The sequence below is a fragment of the Mchenga conophoros genome, linkage group LG9, assembly GCF_057382185.1.
Source record: "Mchenga conophoros isolate Kocher_MC1m ecotype Shallow Benthic linkage group LG9, M_conophoros_male_GT1.1, whole genome shotgun sequence".
NCBI lineage: Eukaryota > Metazoa > Chordata > Actinopteri > Cichliformes > Cichlidae > Mchenga > Mchenga conophoros.
The window spans coordinates 36,055,249-36,074,044 of record NC_140534.1 but is presented as its reverse complement, the minus strand read 5'-3'; the positions used below and the strand labels follow the sequence as shown (position 1 = coordinate 36,074,044).

General features: G+C 46.1%; 2 protein-coding genes across 8 annotated transcripts in view; both read right to left on the bottom strand.

The window, feature by feature from the left end:
- Positions 1–837: 837 nt before the first annotated feature.
- On the bottom strand, positions 838–3,580 carry LOC146567817 (uncharacterized). Of its 2 annotated transcripts, none has more exons than XM_085285793.1 (3): positions 3,441–3,580; positions 2,070–2,352; positions 838–1,737 (listed from the first exon to the last, which is right to left on the bottom strand). In XM_085285793.1, exons 2-3 carry the CDS (start codon positions 2,338–2,340, stop codon positions 1,430–1,432), a joined length of 579 nt encoding a protein of 192 aa, XP_085141919.1. In that variant the 5' UTR covers positions 2,341–2,352; positions 3,441–3,580; the 3' UTR covers positions 838–1,429. The 2 variants fall into 2 exon arrangements, with proteins under 2 accessions (XP_085141919.1, XP_085141920.1); XM_085285794.1 differs by having other exon boundaries at positions 2,070–2,349; positions 3,441–3,574.
- Positions 3,581–16,564: 12,984 nt separating this feature from the next.
- Positions 16,565–18,796, bottom strand: part of LOC146567815 (5'-AMP-activated protein kinase subunit gamma-2-like) — a 39,017-nt gene continuing 36,785 nt past the window's right edge. For all 6 annotated transcript variants that reach the window (XM_085285705.1, XM_085285704.1, XM_085285707.1 and 3 more), the window contains 2 exons: positions 18,504–18,597; positions 16,565–18,032 (listed from right to left, as the gene is read on the bottom strand). In XM_085285705.1, the coding sequence (XP_085141831.1) occupies positions 17,404–18,032; positions 18,504–18,597 (723 nt within the window). In that variant the 3' untranslated portion in view covers positions 16,565–17,403. The remainder of the gene's footprint in view (positions 18,033–18,503; positions 18,598–18,796) is intronic.

Genomic DNA, 18,796 nt, shown 5'->3' with positions numbered 1-18,796 from the left:
GGGAGGACGCAGCGCGCGGTGTAGTTGATGACATCACAGCTCGACTCCAGTGTCTTATGTTGCCTTTAAATATTAATCACTGTGATTAATATTTAAAGTGAAAGTTGTCCATGTTTCATGTAATTGAAACATTAAACTGATTATTGAAAAGTGCTTTTAAGCACATAGATGATCTGAAAAGGTTCACGTCACATGGGAGGGATCAGCAAAGAGCTGTAGTCCACTCTGTAGCTCATCAGTGTTAAACAATCAGCACAACTATAACGTTCTAATTTAGGGGGTTTGGTGGTTTTGACTCCTGTGGAAGTGCCCCAGGACTACGTCTGCTCCTGGTAGGACATTTTGAACTGAATCTTTTGTCTTTATTCTCTGACGTAGAAGATAATAATGATAATAATAATGATGGATTGCATTTATATAGCGCTTTTCGGGACCCCTCAAAGCACTTTACAATTCCACTATTCATTCACTCTCACATTCACACACTGGTGGAGGCAGCTACAGGTGTAGCCACAGCTGCCCTGGGACAGACTGACAGAGGCGAGGCTGCCATATCATCGGCCCCTCTGGCCAACACCAGTAGGCGGCAGGTGAAGTGTCTTGCCCAAGGACACAACGACCGAGACTGTCCGAGCGGAGGCTCGAATCGGCAACCTTCCGATTACAAGGCGAACACCCAACTCTTGAGCCACGATCGCCCCGTACAGATGAAGATGGACAGATTAGAGCTTCCTGCCTGTAACAAATCCATTTGTGGAAACCCACAATGATCCACACTAATGATTGTCAGTTACTGAATATGTTCAAGGTTACTTTACAGACTGAAGCAGACACAGCGACAGGAAACTCATCTTTTATTTTCACGTTGATCAGAGTTACAGAAAGAAACATGAAACTCTGACCCTCTGCTCTCTGACACGTTTGACTTCAACAACATGAAAACAGCCAAAATCCTCATTAATCTGTTGGACTTTTATTCTAATCAGCTCTAAAATGTTTCCATAAAATCTAATAAACTTCTCGTTAACATCAGTGTCCGATGAAAATTCTACAAATAAAGTCATTTTCCTGATTGTTTTGTTCTCAGACTGGAAGTCAGAGATCTTGGTTTCCATCCATCCTGAAGGTTTTCACAGAGCCGACTGTTCAGGTTTGACTCAAAGCCTTGTTTCTGGGACACTTTAGTCCTGAAACCTGCTGAAACTCTGACATGTTCTGCTGTTTGAACATCTTTGTTTGTATAAAGACGCATAGAAAATCGTCTCTGTGAAAATCTTTGATGTGAAAACCAAACCAAATAGATGAGCCTCGCGCTCGTGTTTCTGTAAGTGGATTGGAGGATTAAACATTGAACTGTATCAGCTGCTTCTGGGTGTTACAGATGATTCCTAATTTGCTCTCCTGTGAGTGCTGAACATCTGGCAGTGCGTCACATCAGCTGCAGCTCCCGTGAAAGGCACGGATCCACCTCGCAGAGAGCGGCGATCAGAGCCGAGCTGCCCTGGGATCCTTTTCTGCGCACCACGCCAATCACCTGTCGGGCTTTATCCGCCCTGCTCCCCACTCCGCCTAAATCCATTTCATCATCGATGATGACGCGGCGCTCCAGGAGTTTATCCAGCAGCTTCATCAGGACGGGTTCGGAGACTCTGTCGATAAACTGAGAGCGAACGGCCGCCAACTTCTCCTCTGCCGAGGAGTCGGCGGCGGTCTTTGGCAGATCGGGACCTGGAAGACCTGTGAGAGAGAGGAGGACGGATTAATGCCGAGGTCAGAGTGAGGCCGAAGACCTCCGACCACGGGAGCCTCGGCGTGAAGCCGAAGACCTCCGACCACGGGAGCCTCAGAGTTCCTGAGAACATCCAATCCAGCAGCTCCGACTCGGGCGGCTCCTTCCATCAGCTGTTTGCTCTGAATGTACCTTAAAAGGGAGAGAGACACTCTGCACACACTTCCTGTTTGCACGTCCTGTCACAGCGTGACGCTGCTCTGACCCTGATGATGTCACCTGAATGTCAAACGCTCAAACAGGTTAAAGGAAGTGCACGCCTGCCCACAGCCTCACTGACCTGCAGGTTGACCCATGACCTTTCGCAGCTTCTTCACCAGGTCGTTCCTGTTGATCTTCTTAAAGATGCTCTCCATCACCTGCACGGCTCCGTCCATGTCATACTTCTGCACCATCAGATCCACGGCGTCGCACCGCTCCGCCGTCGACAGCCGGTTCACTTTGATGGGCTCGATGTCTCTAAACCGCTCGTTCTTCAGGTTCCACTTGAAGGTCTTGAATTCCTCATCTGTTATGTCTTCCAGGATGTTGACGAGGTCCGGCTCCGTCATCTCGGCTTCCTGCTAGCATCAGAAAACACTGTGATCAGACTCTGATGCATCATGGGTAATGAGCGCACGCGGGTGTAAAGCGATGACGCAGATCCAGCTTTACACTGTGAGAGCGCCGACGTGAAACACAGTCAGTGTTAGCAAACATCTCCAGTAATAAATCAGTGCACCACAAACACATGGACGACTATGACAGAGGCACAGAAAGAGGCGGGGTTTAGTTCAGGAAGGAGGCGTGACCTGGAAGTATCTGCCCTCATCAGCGCTGTCTGAATTCTCCACATGTTATGGACTAAAGGCACTTCAGTGCTTCCTTTACTTCCTTTAGCAGAGGACACACTGGAGCATCCTTTGTGAAAGGGGAGGAGCAAAAGGCCTCCCCAAACGAACACAAATATTCAAGCATGACCTCTATGAACTCTGCAATAAAAACTACTTCCTGTTGCTGCACGAACAACATGGGTTCATACAGAGTCTGTATGATGTGTATGTGATGGTAACGTGTTCTGTGTGGTCAGTTTGCATTAATGTTCTTTAAACTGGTCAGGATCATCACCCAGTTCGGCTGTGGGTCAGCTGGGATACAGGATGGATGGAAGGAACTTTAAATCCCGTCCACGGCCGTCAGTCCCAAACTCACAGAGATCTTCAAAAAGCAGACGCCAGCAAGGCGGAGCCTAAAGGTGCCTCAACTCGCACACGACTTATCTTTCACAGGCTGTTCTCGTTTACTCGTTCTGCACAAAACAAACAAAACGCAGAAGCAGTGGACACCCCCGACACCAATCAGGAGTCGGGAATGTCAGCATGCCCCGCCCTCAGCTGTTTCCTGCCACTGCAGCTCAAACTGGTTTGAACCTGATCTCAGATTAAAGATGGTGCGATCACACACAGCTGGCTGATGATGAAGTGTGAAAGAAGGAGCAAACCCTGCAGATGTTCTCAGCAGGTTTACAAAGATGGCCTCCAGCTGCTTTTAATCGACACCAGCGAGAGCAGACGTCAGGCTCGCAGGAAGGAAACCTTCTGTGGCGCTCGCCCTCAAAGGCCAAGCCAGAGCCTGACGAGGAGCTTCAGGTAGAAACGGCAGACACACTCACCTTTCAGCTCGAAACGATGACAGAGAAAGGAGCGCTTCCACTCGCTGGTGCCTGTCAGACGGGCTTCAGGGCTGCTGCTCTCTCAATGTGAGGAGCTGTGATGTGTTCACACTGAGTTTGTCTCTGAACTTTGATTTCAGCTTCCAAAGAAGTGAGTGTAACCTGAAACTGGGGGAGGTCTTTCTGTGGAAATCACAGCAGACCTGTCGGACGGCATAGCATCATGCTTATCCACCTCAGCAGGAAACTACACACGCAAAAATAAATTCAAATTTTACTTGTCTCACACACACACACACACACACACACACACACACACACACACACACACACACACACACACACAACCATACACAGTATGACATGGGGGTGAAATGCTTGTAGCTGTACAATGCCCGACCATTAAATGACAGAAGAAAAGTTTTACAATATTTACAATTTACAAAGTCATGATATCAACAGTCATTGATTATATCATCAAACACCTGGGCCCTATTTCAGGAAGCCGGTTTAGAAAACTCAGAGTGAAAAACGATACTCAGGGTTGAGTAACCCCGAACTGTCCAACTCGGAATATTCGGTTTCAGAAAGGCTGATAACAATTAGTTCAGTCAACGCGGAGTTGCTTTAACCCCAAGTTAAGCGCGCGCACGAGGATACATAAAGCCCTGATTAGTGGAGCACAGATTAAGCGAGTCACCATGGAGACGGAGGGAAAGAAGGCGCGGTCAATGTATTTCACAGCGCTTGAGGCCGAAATTCTGATGGCAGCATATGCCGATAACATGCAAATTTCTCAGAAAAAAAGTAACACAGCCTCAGCTGCAAAAGAAAGAGAGCATGCATGGCAAAACAAAGCCGACAGAGTCAATGCGTGAGTGTTAATTTAAACATTGATCTAGGGATTTCCACCCATTTAACACGTTATTTTATTTTATTTTATTTTTTATTTTATACATTTTATTTTGTGATGTGAGCGCAGGTGCAACCCAACAGGCCCCAAACGTTCCTGGCAGCAAGTAAAAATGAAATATAAAAATATAGTCCAAACAGGTAAGGTGTAATTGTATTATGAGCCATAGTGCTTGGTCTGTTTGTCCCATGTAAATCAATTGCAGTTAGAGGCTACATTAATTTTCTTTCTGTAAGCACTTATTGAAATTATCTGAGCACATTACAAGTACATATTTGCTTACTCTGTATGCTCAAATGTGACCCGTTATAGCCAACAGAAAAAAAGCGGAGGCCCGAAAAACAGGTGGGGGTCCTCCACCACCACCACTCACAGAGGCTGAGCAGTTGGCTTCCACATTTGTGATAATGTTGGCAGCATCACATATGATCTTCACAGTGCAGAGAACACAAATTAGCATCCATTACTATAATGAAATAATTTGTTAGTTTGAAATGCTACAGGGAACTATGTACCTGTACATTAATGCTGTGGAAAGACTTCCTGTTCACATAGTCTCCTTCATTTACTGAAGGAGCAATGATTGGAATGTGAGTGCCATCTATACAGCCAATCACGCCTGGGAACCGTGAGAATAAATGTAAAATTTAAGTAGTAGTCCAAGTATCACCACATCATGAATTAAGTTTCGTTCATCCTGATACCTGCAATTTTGTGGCATCCCTCTTTGATAAATCTTGTGGGTCTATGACCGGGGAACACCACAAACCAGTACAGGAGACGTTTCAGTGCAACTGCCCGACAGACGGTAGCCTTGGAAACGTGCTCAGCGTCACCAATATTATACAGAAAGCTCCCGTTTGCAAAAAACCGAAGTGCAATACAAATAATATGTACAGAACTGAGAGCATGTCCGCGATGTGTCACATGAGCAATATTAGGCCTGAGGATGTTATTCAAATAAATTATAGATTGTGCTGAAAAACGGTAACGTTCACACAGGAAATCATCAGGAAATGATAAAATGTCCAAACACGCTCTAATCACTCTCTCCCGGCGGAGAGCTCTGCGGAGAATTTGGGCTTCAACATCTACTGGCTCTTCAAGGAAGGGACACGCCATGTCTGACACTTCCTACAGTCAGGTTTCTGACAAAGAGGCGGAGAAGGTCAGGGTTAGTTGAAGTAAACCTGCTAGGGGGCAGGTTAGCTTCACGGAGGGCCCTGGGCCCTGTTTCAAGAAGCCGGTTTAGTGCAAGCTCTGAGTAAGTATACCCTGAGTTAACGGAAACTCTGGGTTTTCGGTTTCACAAAGCGAGTTTAGATTAATTCTGAGTGAGTTACTATGACGACACACTCCGTGAAGCTAACCTGCCCCCTAGCAGGTTTACTTCAACTAACCCTGACTGTCTCCGCCTCTTTGTCGGAAACCTGACTGTAGGAAGTGTCAGACATGGCGTGCTCCTTCCTTGAAGAGCCAGTAGATGTTGAAGCCCAAATTCTCCGCAGAGCTCTCCGCCGGGAGAGAGTGATCAGAGCGCGTTTGGACATTTTATCATTTCCTGATGATTTCCTGTGTGAACGTTACCGTTTTTCAGCACAATCTATAAGTTATTTGAATAACATCCTCAGGCCTAATATTGCTCATGTGACACATCGCGGACATCCTCTCAGTTCTGTACATATTATTTGTATTGCACTTCGGTTTTTTGCAAACGGGAGCTTTCTGTATAATATTGGTGACGCTGAGCACGTTTCCAAGGCTACCGTCTGTCGGGCAGTCAGGAATGTTACAGTTGCACTGAAACGTCTCGTGTACTCGTTTGTGGTGTTCCCCGGTCACAGACCCACAAGATTTATCAAAGAGGGATGCCACAAAATTGCAGGTATCAGGATGAACAGAACTTAATTCATGATGTGGTGATACTTGGACTACTACTTAAATTTTACATTTATTCTCACGGTTCCCAGGCGTGATTGGCTGTATAGATGGCACTCACATTCCAATCATTGCTCCTTCAGTAAATGAAGGAGACTATGTGAACAGGAAGTCTTTCCACAGCATTAATGTACAGGTACATAGTTCCCTGTAGCATGTCAAACTAACAAATTATTTCATTATAGTAATGGATGCTAATTGTGTTCTCTGCACTGTGAAGATCATATGTGATGCTGCCAACATTATCACAAATGTGGAAGCCAACTGCTCAGCCTCTGTGAGTGGTGGTGGTGGAGGACCCCCACCTGTTTTTCGGGCCTCCGCTTTTTTTCTGTTGGCTATAACGGGTCACATTTGAGCATACAGAGTAAGCAAATATGTACTTGTAATGTGCTCAGATAATTTCAATAAGTGCTTACAGAGGGGAAATTAATGTAGCCTCTAACTGCAATTGATTTACATGGGACAAACAGACCAAGCACTATGGCTCATAATACAATTACACCTTACCTGTTTGGACTATATTTTTATATTTCATTTTTACTTGCTGCCAGGAACGTTTGGGGCCTGTTGGGTTGCACCTGCGCTCACATCACAAAATAAAATGTATAAAATAAAAAATAAAATAAAATAAAATAACGTGTTAAATGGGTGGAAATCCCTAGATCAATATTTATATTAACACTCACGCATTGACTCTGTCGGCTATGTTTTGCCATGCATGCTCTCTTTCTTTTGCAGCTGAGGCTGTGTTACTTTTTTTCCGCGGAATTTGCATGTTATCGGCATATGCTGCCATCAGAATTTCGGCCTCAAGCGCTGTAAGATACATTGACCGCGCCTTCTTTCCCTCCGTCTCCATGGTGACTCGCTTAATCTGTGCTCCACTAATCAGGGCTTTATGTATCCTCGTGCGCGCGCTTAACTTGGGGTTAAAGCAACTCCGCGTTGACTGAACTAATTGTTATCAGCCTTTCTGAAACCGAATATTCCGAGTTGGACAGTTCGGGGTTACTCAACCCTGAGTATCGTTTTTCACTCTGAGTTTTCTAAACCGGCTTCCTGAAATAGGGCCCTGCTCAGCTGGTCACATGACCACACAGCGATGAAGCAGAAACAAACCCCGAGCAGCTCCTCCACAGCAGGAGAGGCGCACAGACACGCCTCCCTGCTGGCTCCGCTCATCCTGCACAGAGCAGCTGGTGGGGAGCACGTTACAAACCCTCTGAGGATCGAGTGGGGGGGCACAGCTTACACAGGTCCCTGCAGCCTCAGTGATACCAACCTGACAACAGCACATCTGCAAACCGGCACTTCCACAGGACTCGAGTGCTGTGTTCCTAATAAAGTGTCACTCTTCAGATAAACGCTGAAAGTGCGTGGTTGATGGTGCGCGCTGTTTTGAACACCATCACACACCTGTGAACGTTCCACTCTCTCAGCACATCCTCAGACTGTTGCATGGCTCTGACTTGTCTGTGAGAGGAACATACAGCACATCATGTCAGCTATCAGAAATCAAACCCATCCAATGGTTCAGCGATATTTGGTGTCTGTGTTCAGAGGGGGACAATGATGGCCTCCATGCATCGACATGATGCTGCAGGGATCTTCTCACAGATTGTAGAACCAGGCTGTGCTGTGAGAAGAAGCTACTCGGAGCGAGGCCGTCTCTCCCTGGTCCACATAGACACCAATCACAAGCTAATACGGTGAAATACTCAGTTACAGAGCTCTAACACATGCTGGGCAGACAGATGCACGTTATACTATAAAACTGCTCAACTCAACTTTATCTAATGTGTCCTTAAAGTGTATATGATTTTTAAACTTGTTAGAGCACGATTACAGGATGTTTAACAAAATCAGTAACATGGTTAATTGTAAAAAGTCTCGAGCAATCATTCGATATTTTCCATCATAACAGGTCCTCTAAAAACACACGTTCAGTTTCAGGCCTCAAACAGCTGCAGTGTTGTGACGTTGGTGGAGTGGAGGGCTGCTCCGAGAAGGTGAAGGTTTACCCGTTTCATCCTCAGTGTTTGGTAGCTTTGGAATGAGCTCATTTTTTATGAACATCAATTATTCAGCAACACAGTTTGTAACTGTTTTATCATTTAATTTAATCTTCCATGTGTTGCTCCAGAGGTGGGACCAAGTCTCAAGTCTTTATCCTCAAGTCAGAGTCGAGTCCGAATCTTTGAATTTCAAGTCCGTTCAAGTCTTTTTTTTAAACAATGTTGCAGTTATATGTTAAATGTAAATAACAGACCATGTGTTCTTTTTGAAATCTGCGTTTATCTCAACACCTGAGGAACTTGCAGAATATACACAAAGTGATCCTGAAATTGCACCTCAGTAATGTACAGCTCAGCTCAGCTGCAAGAAGAGTCACAGAATGAACATTCAATGAAAAACCAGAACTTCCTGTTCAGACGGGAGACTGTACAGAGCAAACAGCCATCGCAGTAAATTTACTGCAGCATGATTAGCGTGTCCTCTGTGTCGTCTGCTCTCTGTGTGTGTGTGTGAGTAACACACACACACACACACACACACACACACACACACACACGAAGTGAACAATGAACAGGAATGTGCACTAACTGTTCTGCATTGCAGTCTGTCAGTCATTTGTAAAATGATGCCACCATAGCTGAACTCGCTCCACTGCAGCTCCACTGCAGCTCTCCATGCAGAGCTGCCAAACTGCGGTGGCCACATGGAGTAGTGCAGGAAGACCCAGAGGCGCTCGGTGCATCAGCAGGATCGACATCCTTCCTCTGCCTCTTACAGGAAGCAGCAGAGTCCTCCATCATCACCAGGAGTCACAGGTTACTCTGACTTTGCAGATGATCTGACCAAACAAATTAACAACAGCAAAGAGCCTTTATTACAATTTTAGACGAAAAACTCCCACTAAATTCAGTCTTTACCTTTAAGGTTTGTGTCACCTGTCTTTATGTCCCGACAGGATCCAGGATCCAAAGCAGCTGCTGTGAGGTCACTGGATCTGAGGGGGCAGTGATCCATTCGGACACGGATAAAGATTCCAAGAATCTTGTGTTCAAAGATGCTTGGAGACTCCTGACCAGGCCATTCAGGAAACAGACGGCGGCTTCAGCTTCTCCATGTGGTGACTGAGGGACATCACGGATCAAAACTATTTTCTCAAATCTGTTGCTTCGCTGAAAGGCTTCCAGACGTCCGGCATCTCCCTCAGCAGCATCCGCTCGGTGCTGTGAACAATAGCTCCTGCTGATCAGATGTTCACACTGGAGAACTGCCTCCACTTGTCTCGGGGCTGAAGTCCACCTGTGATCACAGCAGCAGCTTCAAACACGTCTTTGAATGTTGTGCTTGTGTGCAGCTTAGATAACTTTCAAAGAGAAGGAGATGGTCTCTGACAGCCATCTCTGTGTTTGCCATAGCAGCCGCTACTGCGTCAGATCATCCGAGGTGAAGACGTGCCAGAGCTCTGATCACCATCATCATCATCATCATGTTCCTCACCTGCTCAGTGGGGAAGCTCTCCACACGCTGGCAGCATTGTCACGAATCGTTTGTCTGTATCGGTCACATGTAGCTCCAGATTTCTCACAGATTCAGTCACCTGTGTGTGATGCACAGTGATGCCGAGGAAACCCCTCATGACCAGTGTCCACAGCGACTGAAACACGACGTCTCACTCGGCTGAGTTTTTAACAGGTTCTCTGTGTTTGCTGTCAGCTACTGTCAGAAAGTGCTGAAAACTCTTGTTCTGCACAATAGACACGAAAAATAACAGCTTTGTGCTGAGTGTCCATAAGCTGTGATATGGAAGCTGCTGAGGTTCATCTGTGATCCTCTTCAAACTGTCAGTAAATCCATCACAGCCTTAATGCATTAGACTTTAAGTTGTTTCTAAATGGACTCATTCTACATTATAGGCATGCAGACTGTTGGAGCCAGGAATCGAACCACCAACCGTCCGATCAGCAGATGACCTGCTCTACCACCTGAGCTACAGCCAGGAGGTAGAGCTAAGTCCCAAATAAATATGAACACTTATTAAACACTGTTCTCAAAGCTGTGCATGCAGCTCTAACAAGCAATGATCAGCAGCCCTGTTAACAACAACTGACTTTGGCAAATAAACGACAGCTAATGAAATAATAACAGAGTTGTTGTGATTGACGGGAGAAAGAGCCCGTTAAGCTCGCTCCATCTCTGAGTCTGTGTCGTGCATATTGCACTTGGTTTTTTGTTGACTACTTCATAGTTTATGTACCTGAAAGAAATTTTTGTCCTGACCGTTTGTTTGTTTTGTGTTATTTTTTAAAAAAATCTGGTTCATCTGATTGGCTGTGATACAGAATGAATAAGAATGAATGAAATGAACTCGTCAGTGTTCTGTACAGCTGTGTCGTTGTCACGCAGCGCAGATCATGTTTGAGGAACAGGGAGAGCGAGTTTCCTCTCTGCCACCTTCAGAGGTCAGTCGTTTGCACATTATTACCTGACTGCGTGGTTAGATCTGATACTGATCGGAAACACACCTGAAATCCAAAATAAATTCAGATGTATTTACAGAGTAGGAGGACTTTGGTGCAATGTCTGGATTACAGTAACACGTACCAGGATGTCCTTCACTCACTGGGGGAGGACGGCCTGATGTCATTCATATCTTTGGCGTCTGCTGGACTCCGAGCAGGTCTGGACCGCATGTTGGAGGACGGACTAACGATCCCACCAGGACAGGAGGAGGCGTCACTGCTGAACAGCTCTGCTGTGTGGGACGAGCAGCTGGACGAGGACAACTCAGGTTCCCTATAATCCCCAAAGTATTTTAGCACATCTGGAGATGCTCCTGGTGGTTTTATACACTCTTGGTTTTCAGTTAGCACTGATCTAAATTACTGTTAGAATAAAATGAAAACGAAGGTTGTATTTAACGTAAAGAACGCTTACACATCTCTCCACCTGTTCTAGATGAATAGTCTGTGTTTGTGGCACTGACTGGGAGAGAGCTCTGCTGCACACAGCACAGCCCACAGGATGAGGAAGCTGGAGGGGCTGCAGAGAACGATGGAGCCTCTGGAACAATCTGAGTCACGTGACCTGGGTAACAGGCGTCAAACCAACAGTGACACCTAACATGGACCAAAATACTGCAGTAAATACTGCAGTAAATACTGCAGTAAATACTGCATTACTTTGCTAAAACATTCAGATTACAGTTAGACAAAGCTTAGCTTCTCTCAGTGTTCGATGCTACACAGCGTTTAACCAAAACATGTGGAACTATTAACAACTACACAGAGTACGGTAACAATGCAGTGTTGATGTGACCAGTACTTTACTTGGTAATCAGCTGCCATTCTTTGGGCTCCTGGAACTGAAGTCACTGAATCCAGCAACACTTACAGATTTCCTTTGAATCAACTGTAAAACAGAGATGTTGTAACCTTCAGGCAGGACTGATGGGGGAGCTGGAGTGGATCTAAGCTTTAGTCTGGATCCACAGTGTTCACCTTACAGGATTACGGTGGAACGAAAACATGCAGTCAATCCTGTATGATCTTATACTTCAGGATACAGTGGAATGATGATCCTGCTGAACAGTTCTTGTTATTTTCATCAAGCAGCGACAAACATCAGCTAATGTTTACCAACATCTTTACTCCTTTAGTTTCCACATCAGAGAGAACCTCGCGTAAGGACGCCAACATGGCTAACTGCTGCACCCATCATGGTTCTGAACCAGGGGTGGGCAATTTCAGGCCCAAGGGTCGGTGTTCTGCAGGTTTTAGATCTCATCTCGGGTCAACACACTTGAATCACATGATTCGTTCGTTGCCAGGCCTCTGGAGAACTTCAGGACATGGGGAGGAGCTAATTTAACCATTTAAATCAGCTGTGTTGGTTCAAGGACATCTAAAACCTGCAGGGACACCGGCCCTCGAGGCCTGGAGTTGCCCACCCCTGTTCTAAACTCTGTAAGTGTTCAGGTGCTCTCACAGAACCAGAGATCTCCTTACAGTTGTGGTCAAACTTTTATTTTGAAAGGTCTGTTTTCATCAGGAAGGATGTGAACATGGATTGTCCAGTCATCCCTGGAGCACGTGCAGGACACCAGCCTGTTTCCATCTGTGATGTTTGAAGCTGTTTATGATCAAAATAAAAACCAGTCTGTACGAGAATGTTTTAAATTAATATCTAAGGACGCTTCGAGGTGCTCTGCATGTAAAATACTGTATATACGGTATATACACAGTACTACAGGTATATACAGCTGATACTATATAGTACCTGATACTTTGAGCTCCTGCAAGAAATCTTGCAAACATGTAAGATCCTTGTCTCAGTGCCCACACGTCTCTTTGACTGTGGTTGGCAGCTCATCAGAACAAAGTCAGCGTCTGTAACGTAGAGTATACTGTTCAGTCTAAGCTTTACATGCTAACAGGAAACTACAGATCAGACTGCAGCTGATTGGTTAATGTCACGGCCTTTTATGTTCCAAACACCAACAAAGTCCCAGAAAAGGCCGTGGGTGGCAACAGGAGGTTTGTTTTAGAGCGCACTTCTGACTCCATTGTTTAAAAATCATATGCCGTTTATTTCGTGCAAAATTATAAACAAAAATCAACCAAATAACTTCTTACAACTTAAAATTTAACGAAAGTTACCTTAATTTGCTTTAACAACTTCAAAAGTGGTCAAAAAAATCATTTTCTAACCCTCCCGTCCTCCCATCAGACATTTGGCAAACAAAAAACCATCCTCACCACACCCCTCCCTGATTAATGGGCGGGTCCATGAGCCAATGAACCAATCACTTTCCAAAACCTTTTCCAATAAAAGGAATTACAAAGTTACGTAACAAAACTAGGTCAGCATATTCTTACAACTTTAAAGAAAAAACAAAAATGGATACAAATTACGTTTTATAAACATTCAACAAAAACACAACATTTAATATTTACTTTGAAGACGTTCCCAGGAACAAGCTCCAGGATTTAGGATCACCAGGATCACACAGACCCACTCAGTCCGCACAGACCCACTCAGACCCACACACTCCCACACAGACCCACACAAACCCACTCAGTCCACACAGACCCACTCAGACCCAAACAGACCTACTCAGACCCACACAGACCTACACTGTGTGGATTTTCCTACGGTAATGACATCTCATCATCGGTCTCATCAGAGGACAGCGTTCCTTTGCATGTGTCGACTGCAAGCACCTGCAGAGGCATCACTTCATTACGTGGTAACACATCTGCTTTGCTGTGAGTGTGCAGGTGGAGTGGGTGTGTCTCTGAAGAAAGCATGAACAGCATCAGCTGCACAGTCATGCTGCAGTGCGAGCAGCAGGAAGGCCTACACACAAACTAACAACAACCCTCACACAGCCGTCCTCCACGAGGTTTCTAATGTCAGTTAAAAGCCAGTAAGCAGAGTGGACTTGTGTGTGCCTCCGGTTAAACGTGTCTGCTGATTCTACAAATGTCCCTCTGCACAGTCACCGTGGTCTGTAAGAGCTCCTCACAGCTGTGTGGGAGTGTGAGCGCTGTGACCTCGCTGCCTGATGTTAAACATCTGTTTTTGCCACCACTGAAGTCTGATTTGAAATATCCTGGAAATGACCCACGAGTTTAAAATAATGCAGTTTGGCATCAAATGAGAGTGATTGTCATCCGTCCTGATTAGCACAGTTTAATTCAGACACAGAGAAATTTTCTTTGCTCCAAATCATTTTATTTGTTTGTGTTTTTGCAGTGAACTCGGTTTTTATTCTTCAAACTCTTTGAAACCAACAGTTGTAATATTTTCATATTCCAGGTATTCCTCATAAAACACATTTGTGACATGAGGCCATTTGCATTTTTATTTATTTTTTAACTCATTTTGAGAAATTGCAGTTTTTGCGTCACCACTCTTCCACATAATCATAAGACATTTGTCTCATTTGGGTGAAGATGACATATTCTTAAACGTGCTCTGCAGCCACTGCAGGAGCTGGCTCCTCCCACACGTTGTTCAGCCTCTGTAACACAATCACACAGCTCCCACACGCAGCAGAAAGCTGCCATGTGGTCTGTTTTCAGTCGGTAGGCTCTGGTCCTCTTGGCATCAAAGAAACAGGGAATATCTTCAAATCTTTGAATTGACATAGTGGCCTTGTACAAACACACTGACTGGGACATCCCAGTCCTTCTCACTTCCTGCGAGAACAGTCAATCCAAAGAAGGCCATGAGCTCATGTTTGGTTACATTTTTCCACTCTTTTCTCATCTGTGGCTGCTCTTCATGCCTCCATGTTTGTGCATGTCAGCACCTCACAGTGCTAAAGCCAGGTGCAGGCCCTGGCCGACCACTTGGTGTTTGAGCCTGGCTGGGAGGTAACTCTGAGACACGCCCCCTCCTTCCTTCCATATTGACTTATTCAGACGGACTTATGCATTTGTTGGCTGCCTGCTCTGGACATAATGACAAACATGCTGATAATACAAAGGAATAAATACTGTATGATGGCTCTATAATGTAAGACGAACACTGATGGATCATCTGTGCAGGAAAAATGAGCTGAATCATCAGTGAGGCTCTGATACAAAGGTTTTTTACCCATGTGATGAGGGACGTATCCTGCCTAGAGCCTGCGACACACACAGGTGTGTAACACTTCCTGTTTACCTCCTTTTTAAGTAAGTAAGTAAAATTTTATTTATATAGCACATTTCTAGATAGAGATCACAAAGTGCTTTACAAGATATAACAGATTAAAAAGACAAGATACAAACAAAGTTAGCAAAAAGCAGTTTTAAAAAGATGTGTTTTTAGCTGTTTTTTAAAAGTAATCAATGAATCAGCGGATCGTAAGTCCTGAGGAAGAGAATTCCACAGTCTGGCGGCCACAGTAGCAAAAGCTCAATCACCCCTAGTTTTCAGTCTCGTATACTGAGTGACAAGTAGGCCCTGACTACTCGACCTCAGAGACCTACTAGGGGCATAGGGCTGCAAAAGTTCAATAATATATGGTGGTGCTTGTTGTTGAAGAGCCTTAAAAGTTAAAACCAAAATCTTAAAATGGACTCTAAATTCGACAGGAAGCCAATGTAACTGCATGAGCAACGGTGTTATATGTGAATATTTAGAAACTTTCGTCAAAAGTCTTGCTGCAGCATTCTGAACGATCTGCAGACGCTCCAAGGAACCTTTGTTTAGACAAGTAAACAGGGAATTGCAATAGTCCAGTCGTGATGAGATAAAAGCATGAATAACAATCTCCAGTTCGGTATAGGATATTTACAGGTATTATTGTGTATTTTAAGTTGATGGTTTGTTGGCGTCACAGTTTGGGTGGTAATGTCCTCACCGACTGTCCCATAGATGGGACCTGATGTCATAAGACTTCATTTTACAGTTTTAAAATCTTTACTGTCATCTCGTCTGTTGATGATGAAGTCGCTGTAATCTGCACGGAGGGGGGCAGATCCACCTCCAGAGGGTGGAGCTGGTGGGGCTGTTTGTGGATGAACCTGCGGTGAGTTTGTGGGGGACAGATTAGCATTAGCAAGTAAACGAGCTGCAGTGATTATTATTAGGACAGGTTTGTTTAAAAAGCCCACGTCAGCCGACACGTGTGATGGAAGAACGACTCTTCAGCACATCACTGATGAGCTGCACGACGGACATCTGCATCACCGATTTCATGAAGCCAGCTGTTCGTCTTCGTGCCGCAGCATAGAAACACTAACATCATGACCTCAGCAACAGTGGACATCGATGTCATTGTGGCTGTTGCCATGGTTACTTTCAGGTGCGCTGTGTTGACATTTAGCTCGATTCCTCCTCGAGTTCAGCGCTCGGGCCTTTCTCCTCGGCTGTGACGTCTAGACTGTGTTTTAGATCATGTGTGTGTCGTGACGGCGTCGCTCTTAGAAACAGATGGCAGTGGATTCCTCCGCTTTAGGTTTGAGCCGTTAGCTTCCAGAGTGCGTTGCTACTACACTTAATAAGGCGTCACACAGTCTTTGACACCTGGCTGGATAGAGAGGATCCTGGGATCAGGCCCACTGTGGACGCCGCTGAGTTTTCAGGGCGCGCCCTGATGAAGCCTGCACTTCATTTGCATGATGAAGAAGGTTGGAGTGGGGTACAGGTGTGCCTGGTCTCAATCCACAGGGACTGAGACCAGGCACACCTGTACCCACCTGAGCCTGAATCTAATGACGAGGGCGAAGCTCAGCAGGAAGCAGCAGAGAAGAAAAGAAGACTCGAGCACAGCAAAACATCAGGACGCTTTATTCATCGTCTGAACAGCAGCACGCCGACGCTCTGACAGAAGCTCTCTGACACACGACGTCAGCGAACACATCACAGCTGGGACAACCTGCTCTGTAACTACATTTCCCAGAGTCCCTGGGGATAGAGTATTTATATACAAGGTTCACGTGTCTGGTGGTGCACACTGCGTGTTAGCGCCACCTGCAGCCCGCCCCGCTCACCACAGAAACTATGATTACATTAACAATAAAACTCATCTTTGTTCAGATTTACACAAAATAATAAAACAGACGCACTCGTACAATCACCTCAGGTACACAGGTGAGCTCTTCCACTCACCTGTGGCACAACCAGTCATCGATAAAACTCTCCACCAATCAGAGACCGTGGTCAGGATTCAAAGGCACCACGACAGCGCGATGGGCCCGCCCCTTCATGACATAACAGAGGGCGGGTTTTGTTTACAGAATAAACGAGTATTGTTTTTTTTTTACCTGTTGGGAATCAGTGAGCCAATCGGATCGCTCGGGATCTGTGGTGCCTGCAGCAGGTGCAGCGCTGCTGTCGCTCATGTTGCCACGGTAATGATGCGATTGTCGATGAAACACGTGACAGTTTGTCACCATTAAAGTTTGAGGATTAAATAAAGAGACCACCAGAGATCCCTGATTGGCTCTAGCATACATCAATCACCCACAGGCCCCGCCCACCCTCAGAAGACTTGTCCAATCATACGCCTGCACTGTGCATCCCACCCCTTCTTCTTCTACGGTGGTCGGCTCGAGAGGAGCGCGGCGAGCCGTGACGACAGTCCAGAGGAGCCGGGCGATGATGTCACACTGCCTCCCCGTCCCCGCCTCCTTCTGGCATTGCCTCCTCCTCTCTCACTCCTTCATCTGGCTGTTCCTCCACCCCGCCTTTCTCTTCACCTCCCCCCTCATTACCATCGCCCTCCTCTTCCTCACACCCTCCCGCCTCTCTGTCCTCCTCCTCAGCCTCCATCTCTGTTTCTCCTCCCTCTCTCTCGTCTGTTGCCCCTCCCCCTCTGTCTCCCTCCGTCTCCTCATCATTGTTTCTGTCTGCCTTCTCTTTGGTCTCCTCCTCAGCCTCCACCTCTGTTGTCCCTCCATCTTCCTCTCCCTCTGTCACCTCCTCCCTCTCCTCTTTCTCTCCTTCTGTTTCCTCATCTTTATCCTCTCCCCCCTCCTCTCTCTCCTCGTTTTCCTCCTCCTCTCTCTCTCTGTCTGTCTCTGCAGCATCGGTCTCTCCTCCTGTTTCGGGGTCCCCGGCCTCCTGCTCCTCCTCCTCCTCCTGCTGATTTGACTCGGGTTTACTTTCTGTTTCTGGATTTGTTCCAGGCTCTGATCCCAGGTCCTGGTTCTGCTCTTGGTTTCGGTCCTGCTCCGGTCCCGCTGAGTCCAGAGCTGTCGGCTGAGGGGGGAGAGACTCCTTCCTCCCCAGACCTGCAGACAGAGACAGAGGGTGAGGTGAGGCGAGCCGGGTCTGAGGCACCGCTCGATGTTTTCTGCTCTTCCTCCAAACCATCATCGTGTCTTTAGGTGGTGTTTGTATCATATCGGTCTCATAGACTCCAGTTTGTTCATGGAAATGTTTCTAACTGACATCTTATTCAGTGTTTCATTTTTCTATGCAACTGTCCACGGCTGTAACCCACGCGTGGGACTAATAAAGGTTATCTTATCTCAAGTGGAGAGTCCTCTTCACACACTGAGGTTAGTGATGGAGTTCCACAGGGTTCAGTGCTAGGACCAATTCTGTTTACATTATACATGCTTCCCTTAGGCAGCATCATTAGAAGACATAGCATACATTTACACTGCTATGCAGATGACACCCAGCTCTATCTGTGAATTTACAGAGCCTGTGTGTGTGTGTGTGTGTGTGTGTGTGTGTGTGTGTGTGTGTGTGTGTACCTGCAGGGGTTAAGACCAGCGCCTGCAGGATGTCAGACAGAGAGACAATACCGACAATGCGAGACTCTTCATCGACGACCACCAGCCGGTGAACCTGCGCACACACACACACACATTTAAAAAGTGTGTGATGATGATGAGCAAGGACAGATTTTCACACCGATTGTTTGAAAACACATGAAACAATACGTTTGCCTTTTATTTTGAGGATAACGACACAGCAGAAGCGACAGAGCTCATTGGCTCGAGAACAGTGACTCGTGGTCAGACTCCCCGCTGACCTGAATCTGACC

Excerpts from the sequence above, each read along its gene's own strand:
- LOC146567817 (XM_085285793.1), bottom strand. The coding sequence starts at position 2,340 with ATGACGGAGCCGGACCTCGTCAACATCCTGGAAGACATAACAGATGAG. Across the intron at positions 1,738-2,069 it reads GGTCATGGGTCAACCTGCAG|GTCTTCCAGGTCCCGATCTG; the intron begins GTCAGTGAGGCT and ends TCTCTCTCACAG.